This window comes from Bidens hawaiensis, unplaced genomic scaffold, assembly GCF_021521415.1.
Source record: "Bidens hawaiensis isolate Kalapana, Puna unplaced genomic scaffold, B.hawaiensis_p1.1 tig00063623_1, whole genome shotgun sequence".
Lineage (NCBI taxonomy): Eukaryota > Viridiplantae > Streptophyta > Magnoliopsida > Asterales > Asteraceae > Bidens > Bidens hawaiensis.
Genome location: NW_027501376.1, coordinates 604 through 24,963, shown reverse-complemented (window position 1 = coordinate 24,963; position 24,360 = coordinate 604). Strand labels below are relative to the sequence as shown.

General features: G+C 44.2%; 1 protein-coding gene and 1 pseudogene across 1 annotated transcript; one reads left to right on the top strand and one right to left on the bottom strand.

Annotated features, from left to right (window-relative positions):
• Positions 1-196: 196 nt before the first annotated feature.
• On the top strand, positions 197-2,176 carry LOC143603998 (serine/threonine receptor-like kinase NFP). Its single transcript, XM_077080611.1, has 2 exons — positions 197-464; positions 569-2,176. The coding sequence occupies exons 1-2, from the start codon at positions 197-199 to the stop codon at positions 2,134-2,136; spliced, it is 1,836 nt and encodes a 611-aa protein (XP_076936726.1). The 3' UTR covers positions 2,137-2,176.
• An 87-nt stretch (positions 2,177-2,263) lies between these two features.
• Positions 2,264-20,946, bottom strand: LOC143603997 (lysM domain receptor-like kinase 4 pseudogene; annotated as a pseudogene).
• Between the last annotated feature and the right edge of the window lie 3,414 nt (positions 20,947-24,360).

The window sequence follows — 24,360 nt, the reverse complement described above, 5'->3', positions numbered from 1 at the left end:
ACTTGGTTTATTGGTCAATTAAATGAATATTTTATACGATTTTTGGAGTTATCTTACTTAATAAATCAAAATGGCATAAAGTTATGCACATATTTTATTTGGGCTCACTTTTATATTAAGGACTGAAAGCTACATAATACTAGTAAGTAGTAACAATATAATAGCACCTGTGAATGAGGGTCATTAGCAATTTAGCATGGCATTCTCATTTCTTCCATTGCTAGCTCTTTCTGTATTCTTATTTTCTCCAAATAATGTCTATGCATTACCTGCAGACACTAACTTCACGTGTTCTGCTGACTCACCGCCTTCCTGTCAAACCTACGTCACATATCGTGCCAAGCCACCTTACATGGCTCTCGGCAGCATATCTGATCTGTTTGGTATCAGCCGATTGAGTATAGCAGAAGCTAACAATCTCACTTCAGAAAATGAAAATATTCTTTATGATCAGCTTTTGTTGAGGTAAGTAGGCCCTTGCGAGCGGCCCGGATGTACCTTTTAGCCGCGAGGGGAACCGGGTAAACAAAGTCACGATCAGAATGAATGGTAGTTTGCTGGGCCTGCTTACCCGTTACATGTAGCTGTAACGGGAGTCATTATTTTTCTAATGTCACATATGAAACACAAAAAGGTGATAGCTTTTATGTTGTTGCATCTTCTGTGTTTCAGAATCTGACCAATTATCATGTTGTTGAAGATATGAATCCTACTCTAAACCCGACCAACTTGACGGTTGGTGATCAAGTGGTTTTCCCTTTGTTCTGTACGTGTCCTAAACAGTTACAAAATCAAGAAAGATATCTTATTATTTATGTATGGCAACCAGAAGATAATATCTTGATTGCGAGCACTATGTTTAACACAAGTTCTTATGATGTTGCTAACGAGAATAACTTCTCGAATTTCACTGCTGCTTCGTTTCTTCCGGTTATTATACCTGTCTCTGAATTACCGACCTTCCCGCCACCTCATCATATTCCTGGTTCTGAAACTAAAAAGTCAAAAAAAGTTCAGACAGTCTTTGTAATCTTTGGAACAACTGGATCTTTCTTTGTTATTGTTCTGTTATGCTTTCTGACTTACAAATGCTGTTCGCGCAAATTGAAAAGGATATTGGCTCGTAACGAGTCGTCTTTTGAATTCACTGATCTTCTTTACATGAAGAAAGCTGCAAAACATGAACCGGTCGTGCCCACGAAGAAGAATCAAGATAAACTGCTTCCAGGGGTTTCAGGCTATTTAAGCAAACCGATCATGTATGGCACGAAAGAGATAATGGAAGCAACCATGAATCTTAGTGAACGGTACAGAATTGGTGGAGCGGTTTACAAGGCCATGATCCGTGGTCAGACTTTGGCTGTAAAAAAAACCCAAGATGCAACCGAAGAACTCAAGATTTTACAAAGAGTACACCACACAAATCTAGTGAAATTAATGGGAATTTCATCTGGTTTTAACGGGAATTGTTTTCTGGTTTATGAGTATGCTGAAAAGGGCTCACTCGATAAATGGCTGCTTTCAAGACATTTATCTTCTTCTTTGGGTTCACATGTTAATGCTAATCTCTCATGGTCTCAAAGATTGAATCTAGCGTTAGATATTGCTAACGGTCTTCAATACATGCATGAACATAGTCAACCGAGCATTGCACATAGAGACCTCAGGACAAGTAATATACTTCTAGACTCCAACTTCAAGGGCAAAATTGGAAATTTCTCCGCAGCTAGACCTGCTATAAGCTCCATCATGTTAAAAGTTGATGTTTTTGCGTTCGGAGTTATTCTATTAGAATTGCTTTCAGGCAAGAAAGCCATAGAAACTAGAGATGATGGAGTGATTTGTATGGCATGGAAGGAAATTAAAAAGATACTTGAAGTGGAAGATAAAAGAGAAGAAAGTTTAAGGTTATGGATGGATCCAAATCTAGGTAGCTTTTACCCGATTGATGCTGCTTTGAGTATGGCTGCATTAGCTAGAGCTTGCACATCTGAGAAATCTGCAGATAGACCAGGAATGACAGAAATTGTGTTTAATTTGTCGGTTCTCAGTCAATCATATTCTGAAAGATCTTCGACTTCTTCAGGTTTAGAAACCGAAGACGTTCATATAATCAGTTCGGTTATAGGTCGTTAAAACATGTAAACCTCATAGGTTATATCATGTTTCTTGAATATACGTTTAGTCTATTTGTATATTCTTTGTAATCCTTACACTTTTTATAGATGAAAAACAGATTACACAATAAGACAATATATTTTATACATAATAAAGATACACAATGAAACATTTTACAAAATCATCTTCCCTGAACTGAAATGGTCAGCGAAAAGTCTCCAGCTTGTGAGGCGGTCAGAACCCTGGAAAGACACTGTGAAACCTCATTCATATCTGGGCGAGCTGATGGATCTTTATCGAGGCAGCCATCAATCAACTTGATCACAGACATCGCGAGCTGTGGAGGAATATTCCCTTGGAGGCGTGGGTCAATGAAATCGGTCAACTTTTCATTTTTGTCCATGTTTTCTTCCTGGAGAACATCATATAAAACCTCAGACAAATTCTTGTTCACCTTCTCGTATAGATCAGAAACATGTTTTCCTGTAACTATTTCAAGCAACAAAACGCCAAATCCGTAGACATCAAGCTTTGTGGAGATCAAACCGTTTTCCAAATACTCGGGAGACATGTAACCTCTAGTACCAACAATGTGTCGGGTCAGTGCGAATTGACCTTCTTGCCCTTCAGCAGACCTTGCAAGATCAAAATTTGTAATCTTGGCTCTGAAATTACCATCAAGAAGAATATTGCTGCTTTCTAGATTCTTGTAAACATACGGAGGCGTGGTATAACTGTGGAGGTAATCAAGCCCGTTTGCTATGTCTAAACCAATTTGCATTCTCTGCATCCAGTTTAACAATTTGTTGTTGCTTTGTGCATTATAATAGATCCAATCGCTTAATGGCCCATTAGCAGCAAACTCATTAACAAGGTACCAATGACCATCACTAAAACAAACACCTGATAAACTTATAAGATTATGATGGTGAATAGTGTTAAGTAAACGAATCTCGTTTGACACGTCACCATGCATTTTCTTGATGGCAACACGTTCTCCTTTGATTGTACCTTGGTAAACCGATCCTTTAATCAAACATTCTGGGCTAAAATCTTGTGTGGCTGATTCAAGCTCTTCAATTTTGTAAACTTTAAGGGATTGAGCTATGCTACTTAAACTCTCCATAAATTCCGAGTCTTCATCAACATCCAACTTCTTATCCCATGGTTTCTCAACGGCTTCGAAGCTCTGAGAGGCAGAAGGAACCACCACGGGTGGAGGCACTTTCTTTTTCTTTAAAAAGAAAACGCACAACCCGATACCAAATGTGAGAACAACCCCTGCAAGGACTCCTACAAGCGCATACACCCATTTATGATCATTGGCAGACGTAGCAGGTGATGGCTCTAACGGTGATGGTGGAGGCGGTGTGGACGGTGGAGGCGGTGGTGCTAAGGTTTGCAATCTTGAAGGCGGATTCGAAAGCGGAACTAAAAGGGTGGTAAAGGGGTAGATCATATCATCCTGTTCTGATAATCCATTAGCTTCAAGAGTCATCTCAGTATCAACACCAAAACTATCACTTATATCCAAAACTGCTTGCCCCCAAGTGATCAAGTAAGATAACAAATACTCAACACCAGCGGTAGCTTGTTTTTGAGTTGGACAAGCACATCTTAATGGCACAGTTAGTTTAGAACCTGGATAAATATCAACAGTCTTACTGCTTCTTTCAGTGTTAATAGCATGACAAGTGGACAACCCTCCGAACGTGTCGTTAGCGATCAAAAAGATCGTGTCTCCAGACCGGACAACATACGTAGCGTTTCGCTTGGTAAACCTGGCCTAAACACGAACACCGGGTGGGCACAAGCACGGTTTGACCGGTTTCAAAAGTGTAGGTTTCTGGGACAGAGTTGAGTTGTGAAAGCCGAGTTTGGTTTGCATTTAACAGGCTGGAGATGGATTCGACTGTGTTGTAAGGCGGGTTGGATCGGTAGGTGAAGAAACACTAAGTGAACCCTGGACAGATTATAGATAATCTGGGGTTTACGTAATGTTTCCCACGAGGATGAGGTCTAGCAGAGAGTTGTTCTTCAATGGACCTGCAAAACAGACACCGTAAGCTCGTCACTGAGAAGGGGGGGGGGGTTCCTCCTTGTGACCACCCTCCGGCGTGAGAATCAGACTAGATTGCTCTGAATATAAGTATATTAAGAGATTGCTAGATAAGATTGAGATATCAGATGATGTCCTTACCATTCCAAGGTGTTGGAGTATTTATAGCCGAAGGTAGGTTTCCAAGCAGGTACAGCCGGCTGAATAGTATTCCTGTTCTACCAACAGTGGACTACGCACAGGCCATGCTGGTTGGTGGATAGGTTACGGCCAACAGTAATAAGGTCGGCTGTATACTATTCCTTTACTGCCGGCTTACACACTGTTCCACCAACTGTAGGCTGCGCACGTCCCATTGTAAGGGTTGGTGAGTAGGCAGCGGCTAATAGTGACAAACAGTACTAGAGGGTGCTCCTCCTCGTATTGTTGTCGGTGAGCTGTCACCCTGTGATTAGTTCATGGGCTGCTCTAGTCAAATTGTCTGTTCCGCCCATACCTTAGTAGGTATAGTACGAAAGACCTTCCAGAAGCATACGGACTGGCTCATTTAGGCGGGAGTATTCCCGCCTTGCTCATTCCTTCATGTGACTACTGAACGAATGCCTTGTGCGTGTAGCCTTGCTGTTAGTGCGGGTAGCCTTCCCTGATGGCTTGTATCCGCAGCTGCGGGAACAGGCGGGGTACTTCACCATTAGGAGGCTTTCCCTGCGGGTACAGCTGGCGTACTGCGCGTAAGGTTCTTTGTGCATGGTGTGTCCTGCTGGAGCAGTTGGTCATTGCGCAGACGTCCCTGTTTAAGGTGAGTCTTGCGGGTCCAACTGGGCTCTGCTGGGACCTACCTCTTCAAGTCCCCCCAGTCCAATGTTCTTCTCATGCATTATTAATAAGTGAGGTGAACTTTTGGACTTAGCAAGGGGTTTTGAAAAGGGGTTTAGTTTTTCGGTTTTCCGTGGTGATTCATCCCGCGGTTTTCCTGATGTCACGTAGAAATTCCCAACTTTTCTGCTTGATCTTTGGGTGTGAAGCGGGTAGGTTTGTAACCTCCTCGCACGTCAGGAGCCTTGAGTTCCACTTGTGTGGATTCTCCATGGGGTCTTGGTAGTTTTCAACATAGTGATCAATTATGCTAAAACCACCAATTCCATCTTGGAGTTTCAAACAATATAGTTCTCGACGTTCCCGTCGTGCGGGGATGTTATTCCCGTTTCCGCAAACATGGCCCAGAAGATCCTTCTTGGTTTGAATTCCGTGCAGTGCTAAGTACGTGAAGGGTTTTGCCTTGACACTGTACCCGCACTCGTCTTACGGTTACTTTACTTCCAAGGTATTCTTGGCTTCAATTCCCTACGGGTGCTAGGTACGTGAAGGGTTTTGCCTTAACGCTGTACCCGCATCCGTCTGACGGTTACTTGGTTGCCAAGTTATTCTTGGCTTCAATTCCCTGCGGGTGCTAGGTACGTGAAGGGTTTTGCCTTAACACTGTACCCGCATCCGTCTTACGGTTACTTGGTTGCCAAGGTAAGGGGTATTTTCCCGCTTACTTTTGAATCTTTTTGAATTTTGAATTTTGAAATTCGAAGAGTTGGTGAAAGGATAAGAACAGTCCAAACCTCTGAAACGTCGTGCGACGGTTTCTTCTGACTGTGTCAGGACGTGCAGGAAGTTATGGTGACGTGACAGTACATGGTCATTCCAGACGCTTTTTCAGGAGCGTGGGCGCGATTTTTCGGGTGCGTGGCCGCGAAATTAATGGTATGCGTCCTATCAACAGCTGTTGCCAGCTTGCTTTTTGCCACGTGTCATAGTTTCATTGCACCTTCGATTTCTCTCTCCTCCGCATTAAATTCATCGCATTAATTGCGATTAGTATATAAAGGGGGAGAGGGTTCTTTGTAATCCACACTTTCACTATCCTCTTCATCCTTTAAGCGATTTCCGGCGAATACTCCCCTTTTCAGGCAAGCATTCTCCCGAAATCGTTATTTCTTCTTTCTTTTGCAAGATGTCGTCTCGTGATGTCGAGTCCTCAGCCGATGACAAGAGTACTGCTGGCGAGTGCCAGTGTGCTCTGCCTGGTGATCTGTACCGGTATGTTGTCAGGAAATTCATGCTCAAGTCTCTCGTGTAACACCCCGACCAAAGGCGGATTATACATCGGGGCGCCACATATTGTTTCATTACTCGTGACACTATTGGGTGTCAATATTTAATAAATACATTCATTCGCGCACGCGCAGGGTAAACAAGAGAACATAAATCATCATAAATCATAATATTCGAACAGCAATAACTTGTCTTGATACATTTTAATCTAGGTCCAAAATAAAGAAAACTTCCTATGTGTCCACAAGCTCCAAAACAGCTACTGCAAACCTGAACATGTGTTAAAATAAACGTCAAACACTTGCGTGTTGGTGAGAAATCAAGTTTAATACAATACATAGATAGCAATAAATCTGCGCGCAACATGTGTATGTCTGGTGTTTAACAAGGGTGCAATCAGATTGTGATCAAGCCTAAATAGATCATAGCTCATAGTTCATAGTTCAATCCGTGCTCCCAATTGAGCACAAAAACGAGAAAACATCTGTGCAAGTGTAAACAAAGAAAACCGTAAACGATAGGTCTCCCGTGTTCATCTAATGGATCCATGAAAACTGCGGAATAGGCCGAACAAAGCGGTTAATGATACACACATACAAATAAACAGCCAAGTAAACGTCCTCAACACATGGGATACTGCGCGACTAAAGCTCATAAACAAGTTTAAGACTCTAAGTTTGTATGAACACATGAACATCCCAAAACATTAAAAGCAAAAAGGGATTAGGTACGAGATTACTCACTTGATAAACGATGCGGTGATAGATAAAGCAAGAACCAACTTTAAACAAGCACAAGTTAACCTATAAATAAGATTATTGTTTTAATGATTTGTTTTAAGTCTTGATTATAAGTTAGCATAATTAATAAGTTATTATGTATAATATATTACCGGAAAACAGGGCAGAGGAGAGGAGAAAACGGAGGCAAGAGAGGAGGGAGGCGGCTGAAGAACAACGGCAGAGAGCAAAAAGGGAGGAAGAGAATAAGTGTAGTGTGTGAAGTGTTAAGAAAATAGTACTATATATAGGCAAACCCTAGGGGACACAAACCCTAGAAAAGATCTCCAAAAGTAAAAGAAAAGATATCAACAGTAAAAAGTTCTGAAAAGTAAAGATATCAAAAGATATGGTAGCAGGGAAAAAAGAGAAAAAGGCTGACAGGATTCAGAAAAAGGCATGGGAGAGGACAGATAAAGTTACTGGTTAAAGCATGGCAAAAGCAGATCTCAAAAGATAATGTCAGTCACTTTTTCTACCAACCAATGGGGTTGGTACGCATGCTGCGCCGAAAGTAACCATTCAGACATTAGATAGGTTAGGTCAACAGCTCAGAAGAAAAGACATTTACAAAAGCAAACGGCTAGAATAAACAGAAGATACAAGGGTAAAGCGCGGGAAGGCTGAGTGCGCGAGCGCGAAGGCTGGCACAACAATCCTTAGCGCACTGCGGGAAGAATCACAAATCCTTAGCGTGCTGCGTGAAGAACTAGAATTCTAAGCGCATCGCGGGAAGAACATACATTCTTAGCGCATTGCGGGAAGAACATGCATTCTTAGCGCGCTGCGAGAAGAGTTCTCTTCACGCATCGCAGGAACAAGATGTCTTCACGCAGGCTTCCATGTAAGGAGTCTGGCGCGTGGAGCTGCAGACATCCTTAGGCGGGAAGAACCAAAGGACAAGCAAAGAGTTAGAAAAAGAGGGAAACAAGGCGTAAGGGCGGGACGGCGACAAGAGGGAAAAGAAGGCGGAAAGAGAGAAGGAAGGGGGAGGGGACGGCGGAAAGAAAGAGAGAGAAAGAGGCGGGAAGGAAATATATATTATTATTAAAAATAAAATATAAGTATAAATAAATATTAAATCATAAAAGAAAGAGATCGGGTCAGAGAAACGGGTACCTGGGTCGGGTCGGATCGGGTCAGATGTCACAGTCTCCCCTACTTTAAGAAATTTCGTCCCGAAATTTATCTCGAAGTAGGTTGCGCAGAGAACAGGTGCGGGTACTTGATCTTCATTTGATCTTCCCTTTCCCATGTAAACTCGGCTCCGCGCTTGGACTCCCAGCGAACTTTCACGATAGGGATACGACTGCGCTTGGTTTGCTTAACCTCGCGATCCATAATCTCAACAGGCTTCTCAACGAAATGCATAGATTCATCAATTTGAACTTCATCAAGTGGAATGTGAAGGTTCTCGTCAGCTAAACACTTCTTGAGATTGGATACATGGAACGTTGGATGCACATTACTGAGCGCGGGCGGCAGGTCAAGTCTGTTGGCAACTTTTCCCACACGCGCGAGAATCTTGAATGGACCAACATAACGAGGAGCAAGCTTACCTTTCTTCCCAAAGCGGACAACACCTTTCCAAGGCGACACTTTGAGGAGAACAAGATCACCAACTTGAAATTCGAGAGGCTTTCGCCTACGATCTGCGTAACTCTTCTGTCGGCTCCTGGCAGTCAGCAGATGATCACGGATCTTGGCGATTTTATCGGTTGTCTCTTGAACAAGTTCGGGTCCTGTGATTTGAGTTTCACCCACTTCGCTCCAACAAATCGGGGAGCGGCACTTACGACCGTAAAGTGCTTCAAATGGCGCCATACCAATACTGGAATGATAGCTGTTATTATAAGAGAACTCGATCAAAGGCAGGTGCGAATCCCAATTACCTCCAAAATCAAGAACACAAGATCGGAGCATATCCTCAAGAGTCTGAATAGTTCGCTCAGACTGACCGTCAGTCTGGGGATGATATGCCGTACTCATGTCCAAGCGAGTTCCTAGCGCAGATTGGAGAGATTTCCAAAAGCGAGATATAAAACGGCCATCGCGATCGGATATGATGCTCAAAGGAGTACCATGGCGGCAGACAATTTCCTTGACATAAAGCTGCGCGAGTTGCTCAACACGGTAGTTTTCACGAATGGGCAGAAAGTGAGCAGACTTAGTCAATCGATCCACTATTACCCAAATGCTATCATGTTTGCTTGCTGTCAAAGGTAACTTGGTAATAAAGTCCATCGCTACGCATTCCCATTTCCACGTAGGAATTTCTGGTTGTTCGAGCAAACCAGATGGGCGTTGGTGTTCAGCTTTTACTTTAGAACAAGTCAGGCATTTAGCTACGAACACAGCAATATCCTTTTTCATACCGGGCCACCAATAAGTTATGCGCAAATCCTTGTACATCTTATCAGCGCCAGGATGAATAGAATACCGAGATTTGTGCGCTTCACCCAGGATATCAGCGCGAAGATTCTCATTAAAGGGAATCCAGATGCGATTGAGATAACAGAGAATTCCACTCAGATTGGGCACAAAATGCGTTTCCGCGCCACACGCTAACTCGGCGCGAAGGTTACCATTACTGATGGATGCGCGCTGCGCGTCACGAATACGCGATTCAAGGTTGCTTTGAATCGGCGCGAAGTGAAGCTGCGTGCGCGGCAAAATACAGTTAAGCTGGCAGGGTTTTCGGCTGAGCGCATCGGCTACCACATTAGCCTTACCAGGATGATACCGGATCTCACAATCGTAATCGCTGATGAGTTCGTTCCATCGGCGTTGCCTCATGTTGAGTTCCTTCTGATCAAAGATATGCTGAAGGCTTTTATGGTCAGTGTAAAGGATACACTTAGTACCATAAAGGTAGTGTCTCCAGATCTTCAAGGCAAATACGACTGCACCAAGCTCGAGATCGTGAGTAGTATAATTCTTTTCGTGAACCTTAAGTTGCCTTGATGCGTAAGCGATAACCTTGCCTCGTTGCATAAGAACACAACCGAGACCTTGGTTGGAGGCATCGCAGTACACGACAAAATCATCATTACCCTCAGGTAGCGCAAGAACAGGAGCTTCACACAACAAACGCTTGAGCGTTAGAAAGGCTTCTTCTTGCTTCGAGCCCCAAATATATGGTTTACCTTTGTGCGTTAGAGCTGTTAAAGGCAAAGCGATCTTTGAGAAGTTCGAAATGAAGCGCCGGTAATAACCAGCTAAGCCCAGAAAGGAACGGATCTCGGAAGGAGAGGATGGCGTAATCCAGTTCTTGATTGCTTCAATCTTGGATGGGTCGACATGAATACCCATCTTGTTTACAACGTGACCAAGAAACTGTACTTCATCAGACCAGAATTCACACTTGGAAAGCTTAGCATAGAGTTGCTCAGCTCTAAGCTTTTGCAACACCAACCGAAGATGTTGCTCGTGCTCGGCCTTGGTCTTAGAATACACCAGAACATCATCGATAAACACGATCACGAATTTATCCAAGAAAGGCCTACACACCCGATTCATTAGATCCATGAAAACGGCGGGTGCGTTGGTTAAACCGAAGGACATGACCAAGAATTCAAAATGGCCATAACGAGTTCGAAAAGCAGTCTTCGGGACATCTTCATCGCGGATGCGCAACTGGTGATAACCAGAGCGGAGATCAATCTTCGAGAAACAAGAGGCACCTTGGAGTTGATCAAAGAGGTCGTCAATACGCGGTAAGGGGTACCGGTTTTTAATGGTGAGTTTGTTCAACTCGCGGTAATCAATACACATGCGAAACGATCCATCTTTCTTTTTAACGAACAACACCGGAGCACCCCAGAGCGAAGAGCTAGGGCGAATGAATCCTTTAGCAGTCAACTCTTGAAGTTGGCTGGCCAATTCTTGCATCTCAGCGGGTGCAAGACGGTAAGGAGATTTAGCTACGGGGGAAGCACCAGGGACAAGATCAATACGGAACTCGACTTCACGAGCGGGAGGGATACCAGGAAGATCATCAGGAAAAACTTCAGGGAAATCACGCACAACAGGGATATCGCGAAGCTTCTTCTCTTCAGCAGGTTTAACCACATGTGCTAAAAATGCAATACACTTCTTCCGCATGAGTCCTCGGGCTTCGGCGCAAGACATAAGTTTAAGACCGCGGGAGGGTTTCTCGCCGTAAATATGAAGATCACCATTTTCTCGAGGTATGCGAATAAATTTCTTGGCGCAAATAACTTCGGCGCGATTCTTCGAGAGCCAGTCCATACCAATGATAACATCAAAGCTTCCAAGAGGCATGGGGATGAGGTCGATCAGAAAATCGTTTTCGTTAAGGTTAAGCGTACAATCTTTAATCACTGAGTTTATTAAAACAGTTTCACCATTAGCCAATTCAACTGAAAAATCTTCTTTTAAGTCATCGCGCGGTCGCGCAAGCTTCTGTTCGAAGGCGCGAGAAATAAAACTTCGATCGGCGCCAGTATCAAAAAGTACAGAAGCATAAAATCCGTTAAGCAAAAATGTACCATTAACTACGTCATTATTCGCTTGCGCTTGGTGCGCGGTTATGTTAAAAGCTCGTCCGCGTGTCACTTGGTTCGAAATCTGGTTCACCGGATTCGCTTGCGTAATCTGAACTTGTAGTCTCGGGCACGCGTTCCGGAAATGACTGGGATCACCGCAGTTATAGCACGACCTGGGTCGTGGGTTTTGGTATGTTGGTTGTGGGTTCTGCGGGTAAACTGGTGGTGTTGGCGCAATTGGATTGGCGGGAAGGATTTTACAGAACTCAGCAGAGTGACCAACGCGGCCACATCGGTTACATTGACGACACGGGGTTTGGGTTGGGTGGTGAAGTCTACAGGTTGGGCAAAAGGGTTGATTTCCTGTGTAAGGTTTCTTAGTTGGCGGGGCAGGGAGTGCGGGATTGGTTAAGGCATAGTTATGGACTACAGGAGGTGTTGGGTAGGCTGACAGAGGGTTAGGCGCGTAAACTGGAGGTTGGTAAGCGGGTTGCTGGACAATGGGCGGGTTGGTAAGCGCATAGGCCTTGCGCCTGCGCTTGAGGTTGTTACGGTTTGAGGGTTCAGGTTTGGTTTCTGTTGGTTCAGGGGCAGTCTTGGTGAGTTTGGTCTTCTCAGTTCCCCGCAGGAACAGGGTTCCTGCTCTGACATGGTTGTCGCTGAGCACAGCGGCCAACTCAATGGCGTCAGAGAGGGTAACTGGGTTTCTGGCCCATACAGAATCTTGAATTTCCATGGGGAGACCCCCAAGGAATTTCTCTATGGCTCGGCGGGAAGGGGTAACAAGGTGAGGGACAAGCAAACTTAGTTCATGGAAGCGCGTCGCGTACTCGCGCGCTTCACCGCTGTACTGCTTAAGATTCCAAAATTCCTCCTCCAGGCGCTTAACTTCGTTGGGAGGGCAGAATTCTCGCGTAAGAATTTCCTTGAATTCCTCCCATGTCATGCTAGAAGCAGCCTCTGCGCCACGCGCATGAGCTACTCCATTCCACCATGTAAGCGCTCTGGATTCCAGGACACTGGAAGCATATAGGGTTCGTCTGTCTGAGGGGCATTGGGTGTGGAGGAAAGTGTTTTCGATTTTCTCAAGCCACTGGAGCATCACGGTGGCTCCTTCAAGACCTGTGAACTTTGGAGGGTTACCCGCGTTAAAGGACTTAATGTTGTAACTGGAGGTATTGTTTTGGCTCAAGGCTTGGGCTATCACGGCGGCCATTTCCTGGGAACGTTGCTGTCTACGCATGCGCGAGGCTTCTCTTCTCTGAAATCGGCGAGATAGCGGAGGCATTCTATAAAAGTTTTAATTTTAGTTAATATCTTGGTTTTATCGCAAAGTATAACTTTATAAAGCTTGGTTTCGCAGAGTTAGATACTATCAAAAGTTAAAGTAGATTAAATGACCCTAAATGCAGACTTAATAAAGGTAACAAATTCGAATCAAGAATCGACAATTCATGTATCACCATGACTTTCCGAATTCCCAATTTAAAATATACGAGCAAACGAGTATTGGAGATTGACGATTCATGTATCACCATGACTTTTCAATCTTCAATATAAAATACACAAGAAAATGAGTATTGGAGGTTGACAATTCATGCATCACCATGACTTTTCAAGCCTCCAACCTCAGAACATAATCGTAAATGGAAATTGAAAATCAACTATTCATGTATCACCATGACTTTTCGGATTTTCAAACCCAACAACCGAATATGTAAGAAAAATCAATAAAAATCGAAATTCAACAAAAATCGAAATATCGCGAAATAAAACATAAAATCATATACTGCGCAAGCGCGAGCATACTCATAAATAACGAGTAATTAACAATAAGCGCGCAAACATGAGATTTCTCTCATGCGCGAGAAGGGACTCTTAGGTATTCTAGGCCGTTACGTCTAACCACCTATCCTAAAGTCAACGAGCTCTGATACCAATCTGTAACACCCCGACCAAAGGCGGATTATACATCGGGGCGCCACATATTGTTTCATTACTCGTGACACTATTGGGTGTCAATATTTAATAAATACATTCATTCGCGCACGCGCAGGGTAAACAAGAGAACATAAATCATCATAAATCATAATATTCGAACAGCAATAACTTGTCTTGATACATTTTAATCTAGGTCCAAAATAAAGAAAACTTCCTATGTGTCCACAAGCTCCAAAACAGCTACTGCAAACCTGAACATGTGTTAAAATAAACGTCAAACACTTGCGTGTTGGTGAGAAATCAAGTTTAATACAATACATAGATAGCAATAAATCTGCGCGCAACATGTGTATGTCTGGTGTTTAACAAGGGTGCAATCAGATTGTGATCAAGCCTAAATAGATCATAGCTCATAGTTCATAGTTCAATCCGTGCTCCCAATTGAGCACAAAAACGAGAAAACATCTGTGCAAGTGTAAACAAAGAAAACCGTAAACGATAGGTCTCCCGTGTTCATCTAATGGATCCATGAAAACTGCGGAATAGGCCGAACAAAGCGGTTAATGATACACACATACAAATAAACAGCCAAGTAAACGTCCTCAACACATGGGATACTGCGCGACTAAAGCTCATAAACAAGTTTAAGACTCTAAGTTTGTATGAACACATGAACATCCCAAAACATTAAAAGCAAAAAGGGATTAGGTACGAGATTACTCACTTGATAAACGATGCGGTGATAGATAAAGCAAGAACCAACTTTAAACAAGCACAAGTTAACCTATAAATAAGATTATTGTTTTAATGATTTGTTTTAAGTCTTGATTATAAGTTAGCATAATTAATAAGTTATTATATATAATATATTACCGGAAAACAGGGCAGAGGAGAGGAGAAAACGGAGGCAAGAGAGGAGGGAGGCGGCTGAAGAACAACGGCAGAGAGCAAAAAGGGAGGAAGAGAATAAGTGTAGTGTGTGAAGTGTTAAGAAAATAGTACTATATATAGGCAAACCCTAGGGGACACAAACCCTAGAAAAGATCTCCAAAAGTAAAAGAAAAGATATCAACAGTAAAAAGTTCTGAAAAGTAAAGATATCAAAAGATATGGTAGCAGGGAAAAAAGAGAAAAAGGCTGACAGGATTCAGAAAAAGGCATGGGAGAGGACAGATAAAGTTACTGGTTAAAGCATGGCAAAAGCAGATCTCAAAAGATAATGTCAGTCACTTTTTCTACCAACCAATGGGGTTGGTACGCATGCTGCGCCGAAAGTAACCATTCAGACATTAGATAGGTTAGGTCAACAGCTCAGAAGAAAAGACATTTACAAAAGCAAACGGCTAGAATAAACAGAAGATACAAGGGTAAAGCGCGGGAAGGCTGAGTGCGCGAGCGCGAAGGCTGGCACAACAATCCTTAGCGCACTGCGGGAAGAATCACAAATCCTTAGCGTGCTGCGTGAAGAACTAGAATTCTAAGCGCATCGCGGGAAGAACATACATTCTTAGCGCATTGCGGGAAGAACATGCATTCTTAGCGCGCTGCGAGAAGAGTTCTCTTCACGCATCGCAGGAACAAGATGTCTTCACGCAGGCTTCCATGTAAGGAGTCTGGCGCGTGGAGCTGCAGACATCCTTAGGCGGGAAGAACCAAAGGACAAGCAAAGAGTTAGAAAAAGAGGGAAACAAGGCGTAAGGGCGGGACGGCGACAAGAGGGAAAAGAAGGCGGAAAGAGAGAAGGAAGGGGGAGGGGACGGCGGAAAGAAAGAGAGAGAAAGAGGCGGGAAGGAAATATATATTATTATTAAAAATAAAATATAAGTATAAATAAATATTAAATCATAAAAGAAAGAGATCGGGTCAGAGAAACGGGTACCTGGGTCGGGTCGGATCGGGTCAGATGTCACATCTCGAGCCTGAGTTTCCTGAACCCCATCATACTGTGTACGATGCCCCCAGAGGCAAGATCGGGGTATATGCTGCATTCTTTGTCTATGGGAATCTTAGGTTCCCATTGACAAAGTTTGTTTACCGTGTCCTTGAGAGGCATGGTGTTCACTTGACCGAGCTGCACCCCATGGCGATCGCCAAGATTCGCCACTTCGAGTGGGTGTGCCGGATTTTGGGCGTTGAGCCCTATGTTGACCGCCTGATGACCTTCTATACTTGGAGGTGCATCCAGGGGTGGTACACGTTGACAACCCGGATAAGGGTTTAAAGATCTGCGCGACCGAGCGCAGTCTTCGCGCGTGGAAGAGGGAGTTCTTCTTCATATCCGCTCGCGCCATCCCCATTGCCATGAAATTCAAGAACGGGCAAGCACTTCCCAGCCTTCACGCCTCCAGCTACCAGGAGGCGGAATGGTTTGCGAAGATATCTCGGGTCCAATCTCCGGTTTACCGGTTTGCGGAGTCCGGGATGGTGATGCTGGGGATGAGCCGGGTGTGGAAGGAGGCTGATGCGCGCAAGATTCTGATCGACCTCGAATACGGTTCGAACTCTGTTCCTTACGGTATGCCTTTTTTCCTTTTGTTGATTTTGAATTTCTTCTAACTTCTTTCCTGTTTATTTCAGAGGGGAACGACTTGCAGTCGCTCCTGAACCCGCGGGAGGCTGACGGTCCCGCACGGATGGGTACTCGCGCTCTAGATGAGAACGAGTTGCCCATCCTAGAACAAACGGCGGATCGGTTCGTGGAGGTCTATCCGCTAGGCCATAAGATCCTTAGCGCCCGTCGGCCAGGTAAGGCGCTCTTCGACCCTCGACCCCTCAATGTTGAAACCTCTGCTGGAATTCCTCTAATCGTATGTTCTGATGAGGAATCCGCAGATGGTCCTCCGTTGGTGCGGAAGAAGAAGGCTGCCGGCGGGAAGGGGAAGGAGAAGGCCTCCACTGCCGATCCAGCGCCTCGGTCTGATTCGGAGACCGAGAGCGAAGAGGTGGCGGGGAATCCCGGTGGTGATAAGACCACAGCTCCGGAGGTTGCGACTGTCACCTCCGGAGAGCCAAAGAAGACGACGGTGACCGGCGCAAAGAGGCCGGCTCCATCGGGTCCGTCCCCGCCTCTCCGTACCTTTAGGCTCAAGAAAACCCGTAAGTACAACTTTCCTTTAGCTTTTATCTTCATAGGTTAATATCTTTTAACACTTTTATTCTTTACGCAGGCGTGGATGTTGACGCATTCCAGTGTGAGGCGCCGAGTAATACCTCTCCGCCAATGACGGTAGGCTTGGTCAGCCTACCTGAGGCGTCGACCCAGGCGCCTGCGCCTGCTTCCGCTGGTTCAGTTGCTCACTCCTTTGAGCCGACTGTTCCAGCCGAGATGACGTCACCGCCGGCTGTGAGTGCAATTTTTACAGCATCCTTCACCGAGCCGGCGGTTACTATTGCTGCGGATTCGGCGGCGGCGACAACGGCGGCTGCTACCATGCCCCCGCCATCGGCAACGACGGCCGGTCCATCAGGTACGCATGGGGCTTCCCGCCAATCTTTGCTACCTTCCCATCTGCCTGACCTCTTGGATGGATTTCCTTTGGGTTCAGGTGATGGGTTCGGCGGCTATCGGCCTGTTATTGACCCTACAGGTGCGTAGGGTTCTTCTGGCCCATTTTATGTATATATATTTTATCATCTTTTCCTAACTGCTTTGTGTTTTTTGCAGTGTCGGATTCCAATGAAGTGTATGTTCCACGATGGAACATTCGCCGAGGAACAACCCTTCGCACCCCTGTGGAGTGCGTGGAATGGGCTCGTCACGCTGCTCCCAGTGGTGCGTTGGGGGAAGCCATGGCTAGCTACCAGGAGGGTAGGCTAACCAATGAGCTTCGGGTTCTCCTGGCCCGGATGCAGCCGCGCGTCGAGCTGCTTTGTCGTGAAAACGACAAGTTAAAAGCAGCTCGCCTCAAGGAAGTAGCTCAGGCGCGGGCTGTCCGGGAGGAGAACCAAAAACTTGCCGCAGTGGCTGCGGAGAAGGAGAAGGCCTTCAAGGCCCTCGAGGTTGAAGTTCAGGCTCGACTCGAGGCCCGTTCCAAGGCTGCCCAAGCTGTTAATGAACAGCTTCGGCTGGCTAAGGAAACTGCGAGGAACGCAACCGAGAGGGCCACCAAGGCTGAAGCCGTTGCTGAGCCTCTACGCGTGGAGAATGAAGAACTTAAAGCCAAATTAGAGGCTCTCCAGCAGGCTCATGATGCCTTGGCGATGGAAGACGCCAAAAAGCTCCAGGAGATCTTGGACCAGAGGGGGGTGCTTGACCATACTGAGCGAAAGCTAAAGGGCGTCAAAGAGGCTGCGGCTAAAGAAGTGTTGCTTGCCAACCTTAACAAGAGTGAAGCCGAACGCGCCCGTAACGAAGCTCAAGCTGCCCTCCAAGAAGCTCTGGTTGCCAAGGAATGGCTTCTTCGAGAAGCGTTGTCTCAGGTAGGCTTTCATGTCTTTACGCTTTTCTTTGTAAATAGAAAGGGTTCTGATACTTGTATATTTTCTTGTAGGTTGTGCATCGGGTCTTCTCAAAGACATCTTACGACGATGCTATGAGCGCAGCCCTCAACGCTTCTCACGAGGATGGGGAACGGGCCGGCTTCCTGCTTGGTCTAGGGTTCGTTGAGAAAGGCGTCCCGCCTTCCAACTTCCCTTTGTATAATGTGGATACTGAAGCTGCTTATGACCAAGCAGTGAACCAGTATGCCGCCTTCCCGCATCCGGTGGTGGAGAAGGTGAACGAAGTCGCTGCTGCTGATAATGGGCTTGCTATCCTTAGAGCTTTCCTTGAACCACCACGCTCTACTGATGGAGCGGGTCCAAGTGGAAGTGGTCCTGAAGCTTGATTCTGAAGATCCCTTTCCACCACTAGCGTAGATTTTTGCTTTTGTATAGCTCTTTGTAATATTTGAATTTTGATGAAATAAAGATTGTGTTTGTTCTTTGCCTTGTTTATTTTACGCATGTTTTAACTTAGCAATTTCTTTAGTACTTAGATAAGTTAACTTTTTAACGTGGTAAATTATAAGTTTGTTTCGCTTCCTCTTTCATGATTGTGCGGGTATGACCGTCACTTACACTTAGTAGGATGGCTTAACTTTACTTATATCTAACCTGCGTGGAAGTTTTCCTCATCTTTTCTGAGGATAAGTTAACCTTTGAACGTGGTAGATAATAGGTGTGAAGTTTTGCTTCCTCTTTCGTGATTGTGCGGGTAGGACCGTCACTTGCACTTAGTAGGATGGCTAAACTTTACCCATATCTAACCTGCGTGTAGGTTTTCCTCATCCTTTTTTTGAAATTTTCTAAGTGTTCAGAATAAGTTAACCTTTGAACGTGGTAGATGATAGGTTGAAGTTTTGCTTCCTTGTACGTGATTGTGCGGGTAAGACCGTCACTTGCACTTACAAGGATGGCTAAACTTTACTTACATCTGACCTGCGTGTAGGTTTTCCTTATTTTTAGCGTTGTGTTTATGCGGGTTTTGCCGCCTTCCACACGTAACGACTTACTTCTTCCCCCATTTGTGCGGTGAATACCGGCACCAGTGTGGGAAGTTCATAAGTATAAGGCTATCAACACATTGTGAAAGGAGAAATCATTTCCATTAGAAGTGGCTCTAGGCCTTTTCTTTACAAGTTTGGAATTGATCTATATATAACATTTGCGTAATTGAGCTCCATTCCATGTTCTTGGGATGGGAGTGCCATCGAGCCTTTCGAGCCGGTATGCGCCCTTTCCCAGGACTTCTTTGATAATGTATGGCCCTTCCCAGACCGGGGCCAGCTTTCCTGGGCGTTCTTGGTTCGAAGCCTCGTTGTTACGCAGTATGTAGTCTCCTATATTGAAGTTGCAGAGTTTTACCCGCGTGTTGTAGTACTTTTGCATTTGTCGTTTGTAGTTCTCTTCACGCACTGCGGCTAAGTCTCTGCGTTCCTCGGTTAGCATAAGGTCCAACCGTCTTTCCGCATCATTGTCTTCTGGCTGAATCAAGACCCTTGGTGAGGGTAAACCAATTTCGACCGGGACCATGGCTTCAGTGCCATAAGTGAGACTGAACGGGGTTTCTCCCGTACTGGCATTCGTCAGCGTTCTGTTTGCCCAAAGGACGTGCGGAAGCTCGTCCACCCAGCCGGATCTGTGTTCCAAGAGTCTTTTCTTTATGCCTTCGACGATGCTCTTATTTGTTCTTTCCACCTCACCATTACCTTGCGAGTGTGCCACTGAGGTAAAGGTGTGGGTGATTTGAAGTTCTTTCAGCCACTGTTGTAGCTTCTTGTCAGCAAAGTTGGTGCCGTTATCGCTCACCAAATTCTGTGGAAGTCCAAAACGACAAATAATAAATTCCCAAATAAATTTTTTGATATGTTTCGCGGTTGTTTGGGCTAAAGGTTTTGCTTCTATCCACTTGGTGAAGTAGTCGATGGCTACCACTAGGAACTGAACATTTCCTGCTGCTGTAGGAAATGGGCCTGTCACGTCGATGGCCCACTTCTGAAATGGCCATGAAGAAGTGACTGGAACAAGTTCATTCTTCGGGCGGTGCGTGTTGGGTGCGTAAAGCTGGCAAGACCTGCATTTTCTGATGTATGCCAGTGCATCCGTATGCATCCCCGGCCAAAAGTATCCCGCGTTGTTTAGCTTGGCTACAACATCGCGGGGACCTGCGTGTACTCCACAGATGCCTTCGTGTACTTCCCTTAGGAGGTAGTCAGCATCTTGGTTGTCCACGCATCTTAAGAGTGGGCCAAGAAAGTTACGTCTGTAAAGGATGTCATCGATGAGTTGATAATTCAGTGCTTTACAGCGTAGTTTTCTTGCCTGTGTTTTGGACTCCGGTAGTGTACCTGTCGCAAGGTATTTTATTATTGGTGTCATCCACGTTTCCGTGCCTGTTTGGATGACACAAATTTCCTTGTGCGGGACCGATGGTGTCTAGAGGAGTTCAATGCGGATATCCTTTCCTAAGTGGGTGAAGGCTAATGATGCAAGCTTGCTTAACGCATCCGCAGATTTGTTTTCACTTCGCTTGACGTGTATGACTTTGCAGTCATTGAAATCGCGCATAAGGGATTTTGCTTGTGCGAGGTACAGGGCCATTGTGTCGTTCACGGCCGTGTACGTCCCGTTGATTTGATTGGCTACTAACATGGAATCCACGTGGGCTTCCAAGTTTTTCACTCCCATCTTATGCGCAATTCTCAGCCCAGCCAGGAATGCTTCATACTCGGTTTCGTTATTCGTACTTGGAAAATCCAGTCGAATAGCGTAAGTGTATTCTTGGCCTGCTGGGTTGGTTAGCTTTAGCCCTGCGCCTGAATTGCGCATAACCATATACTGAAGTTGAAGCGTTTCTGGTAGTACAGTCTGTGTTGTACTCCTTGATGTATGGCTGTTGGGCTTGGATCAAAACATGTGTACAAAGTAAGAGGAAATAATAAACGAAGAGGGATGACATGTTTGGATGGAGTTGACTTGGGTGAATGAAGTGGTGTTGATAAAGACGAAAGATAGATATATAATGACATGTTTGGATGGAGTTCACTTGGGTGGATGAAGATGAAAGATATATAAATATTGTTTGAAGGTTTTGAATTGAAATGGTGAACGTGATTTGATTGGAGTGAATACGATAATTGGTGGTAAATGGAGTACTCTGTGGGGGTCAACGGTTCAAGTGTAAGTGGGAAAAATTAATTCAGCGTGTTGGCATCTTGTTACCAAGGCCCACGCAACTAATTATAATTAAAAAGTTGGATCCCCCTTTCTTACGTTATGTTTTGGAATCTTGTGTGTACTTCGTAAATTGATTTAAACGTCTCGAAACAGTTTTGACTATTAGCCCGTGCTAATAAGGATAAAAATGTATTTATGAACTATTGGTAGTGTTTTATGAAGCAAATAGTATATTATGGTTATGTGAAGATTTAATGGTTACGGGAAGTATGCAGAATGCAGGATAATGTAAGCATAAGGAAGGCGTTGACCGTGTAAGTATTATTAATTTGTTTTACGTGACAAATGGAATGATGAAGTGACAGCCATCACCAGATGGGCTGCATGTAGCGGCGCAGCTTTTTGGGACCCGGGATGGCCCCGGTCATTATCGTTTTTTATATGTATTAAGCACAGTCATCCTAATGTATTTTTCAAAATGTTACTTGTCACCACTAATTTTTTTTTTAATATAATACCCATCGTTTGATTTTTTTTTTTATAAAACCTCGTAGTTTTTATAAACAAAAGTTACAAAATATTACTCGAATAGTAAAAAACTCTGTTTTTATAAAACTCAAAAATAAGAAAACTATTTGTAAAAATAAAAACTTGTTTAAACAAAGCATAAAAAAATAGTGTTTGGATTTTGGAAACTCAGTAATTAACTCACCCAATCACCTGCACCCATGTTCCTCTGTTCTGCTGTTCTTACTGGAGACCAACACAGGCCACAGCCACTGCCATCCGCTGTCCATCGCCTACCGCCTGCTGCTCAGCCCTCTCAGCAAGGTAATAGTTCATATTTGTGTTGTTGATAAACATAGTTCATCTTTATGTTCAATGATTATAAAGTAGGGTTTGTAGGTGTGGAATTGAGGATTTGGAGAAATTGATCAACTAAGCTTGTAATTGGTATTGTATGGTGAAATTTTGCTTTAACTCACCCTATTGAATCTTCTTAATTATGTAAACTTTGAAAAAGCAAGATACTATTTATTACTTTTTTTTTTTCAAAAAGGATGAAGAACAAACGAGTAAACGTCACATAGCTCAACTAGTGAGCCGGTTAATTTTGAATCTCCACTACCACAGTCGTCCAGTTGCTTTGTAATTCTTCTTCTAAGGTACTCACCCTTCATCTCGGCTCTCGCATTATTATGAATATTTTAGTTCTTTGTTGGTTAAAAAATTAACTAGTTTTTTAATTGTAAAGACAATCGTTTGAATGAATGATAAAAAAATTAGACATATAGTCATTGTTTGATCCGACCTGAACCGAACCACTGGCACGAACCGAATCGTTGACCTGAAAATTTTTGGGTCCGTGACTACCGTCGTGACGAAGCCAAGCTTTGCCACTGGCTGCATGGGCTTACACAACAAATGGAATGATGATGATGATGGCAACCATTGCCCGACGAGACTGAATGGTCTTATGTGACAAATAGAATGATGATGACGACAGTCGACAATCATCATCCAACGAGGCTAAACGATTTTGTTCGACAAATAGAATGTATAAATTGGCATATGATAGGATGAATGCTTATGTTATATGATAATCTGACATGAATTATGACCCGACTGAATTGAAAGAAATTGAACATAATCATTCACAAACAATCCTAAAACTTTCCACCACTCATGAAAAGAATTTCTGGATTGTCATTATTACTTCATCAATTACACTTTAATTGATAAATCTCTAAATAGCTACAAATTGATTGTTGTAGCAGTTGATGTTACGGATGAGTTTGATAACAGCGCTAAAAATACCAATATCGAGAATCCCGATACCGAAACCGTATTAAAAAATTGAGTAAATATACAGTACCAATGCAGAAACCTTAAGGCTGCGTGCTATGGTGGGGGGCTTCGAAGCCCCTCCACAGTGCCACGTCAGCGCCACGTGGGCACTGGGGGCATCGAAGCCCCAGGGCATAATGCCCCTCCTCTATGGTGAGGGGGCTTCGAAGCCCAACCTTTTCTCTCTCTCTTTTTTTTTTAAACAAAAAAACCAATACAATAATATATAATACAACAATAAAAAAAATACAATAATACTAAAATACAAAATAAATTAAACAAAAAAAGCGTCGCTCGCAGTCCCGTACGCTAGTTGACGAATTGCAGCCGTGCATTTTTGCATTGTTGAATATCCCGGTTTACCTCTCGCGTCCGCCCGTTGTTGGAAGAATGCATGAACACTTTCTAAATCACCAACTATTCGTAAAAATAGTTGGCGACTCATCCGAAAACGGCGCCGAAATCGTTCCGAATAAGAAGTCGCGTCCGGCGAAAAATAATCTTTCATCAACCGGTCATGCGCACCTATGCGATCCCGTTGAAGATGAGGCCGTCTTTTTAGTGGTTGTGAGCTTTTGCAATGCCGGGGTTCGAGTTGGGCAGCCTCTAGAACGGCACTAAATATCGCTTCATCCTCTGAATCCGAATTGGAAATATCATCGATATCGGGCTGGAAGTCGAGTGTGAAAGATGAGTCGGAAGACATATTTAGGGAGAACGTTTTATAAAGTTTAAATAGGAGAATGAGATTGGGTGAATGGTGTGTATATATATATATATATAGTATTTTATATTATTTAATTTTTTTTAAATGGTCTTATTTATAGCCGTTGGTGGTGAGCCCCCCACCTCACCCCCCCCACCCCACCGCGCCCAACGTCCCTCCACCCTTCCCCCCTCCTCACCTCACCCCACCCCTCTATGGTGTTTGAAGCCCACCGCGCCCCTTCCCCTCCCTTCCGCGCCCCCATAGCGACTAGTCTAAAGAATTTATGCTGAACCCGATACCACTTGGCACTTGGTAATCCCCATCTGATTTATGTTCAAAACCACGCTCATAATCATGGAAGTTTGTAGTCCAGGAAGAAATAGTTGAAACGGGAAGGAAAATGGAAATTGGTTGCTAAGAAATGATCTTGCAGTCCGGTAGAGAGGCCATAACATCGTGCTTCGTGACAGTGAGTTCTCCTTCTATGATTTGTCATTTGAGATAGAATTAGGGCTTGATTGTTCATCTATACTATACTCGCCAAATTAACAGTTTCTAGGTTATGACATTCAATGACAATATAGCTGGCAAACACAAGAAAATGATATCTGCACATTATACACACCAATACAATTCTTT

Excerpts from the sequence above, each read along its gene's own strand:
- LOC143603998 (XM_077080611.1), top strand. The coding sequence starts at position 197 with ATGGCATTCTCATTTCTTCCATTGCTAGCTCTTTCTGTATTCTTATTT. Across the intron at positions 465-568 it reads TTATGATCAGCTTTTGTTGA|TACCCGTTACATGTAGCTGT; the intron begins GGTAAGTAGGCC and ends GCTGGGCCTGCT.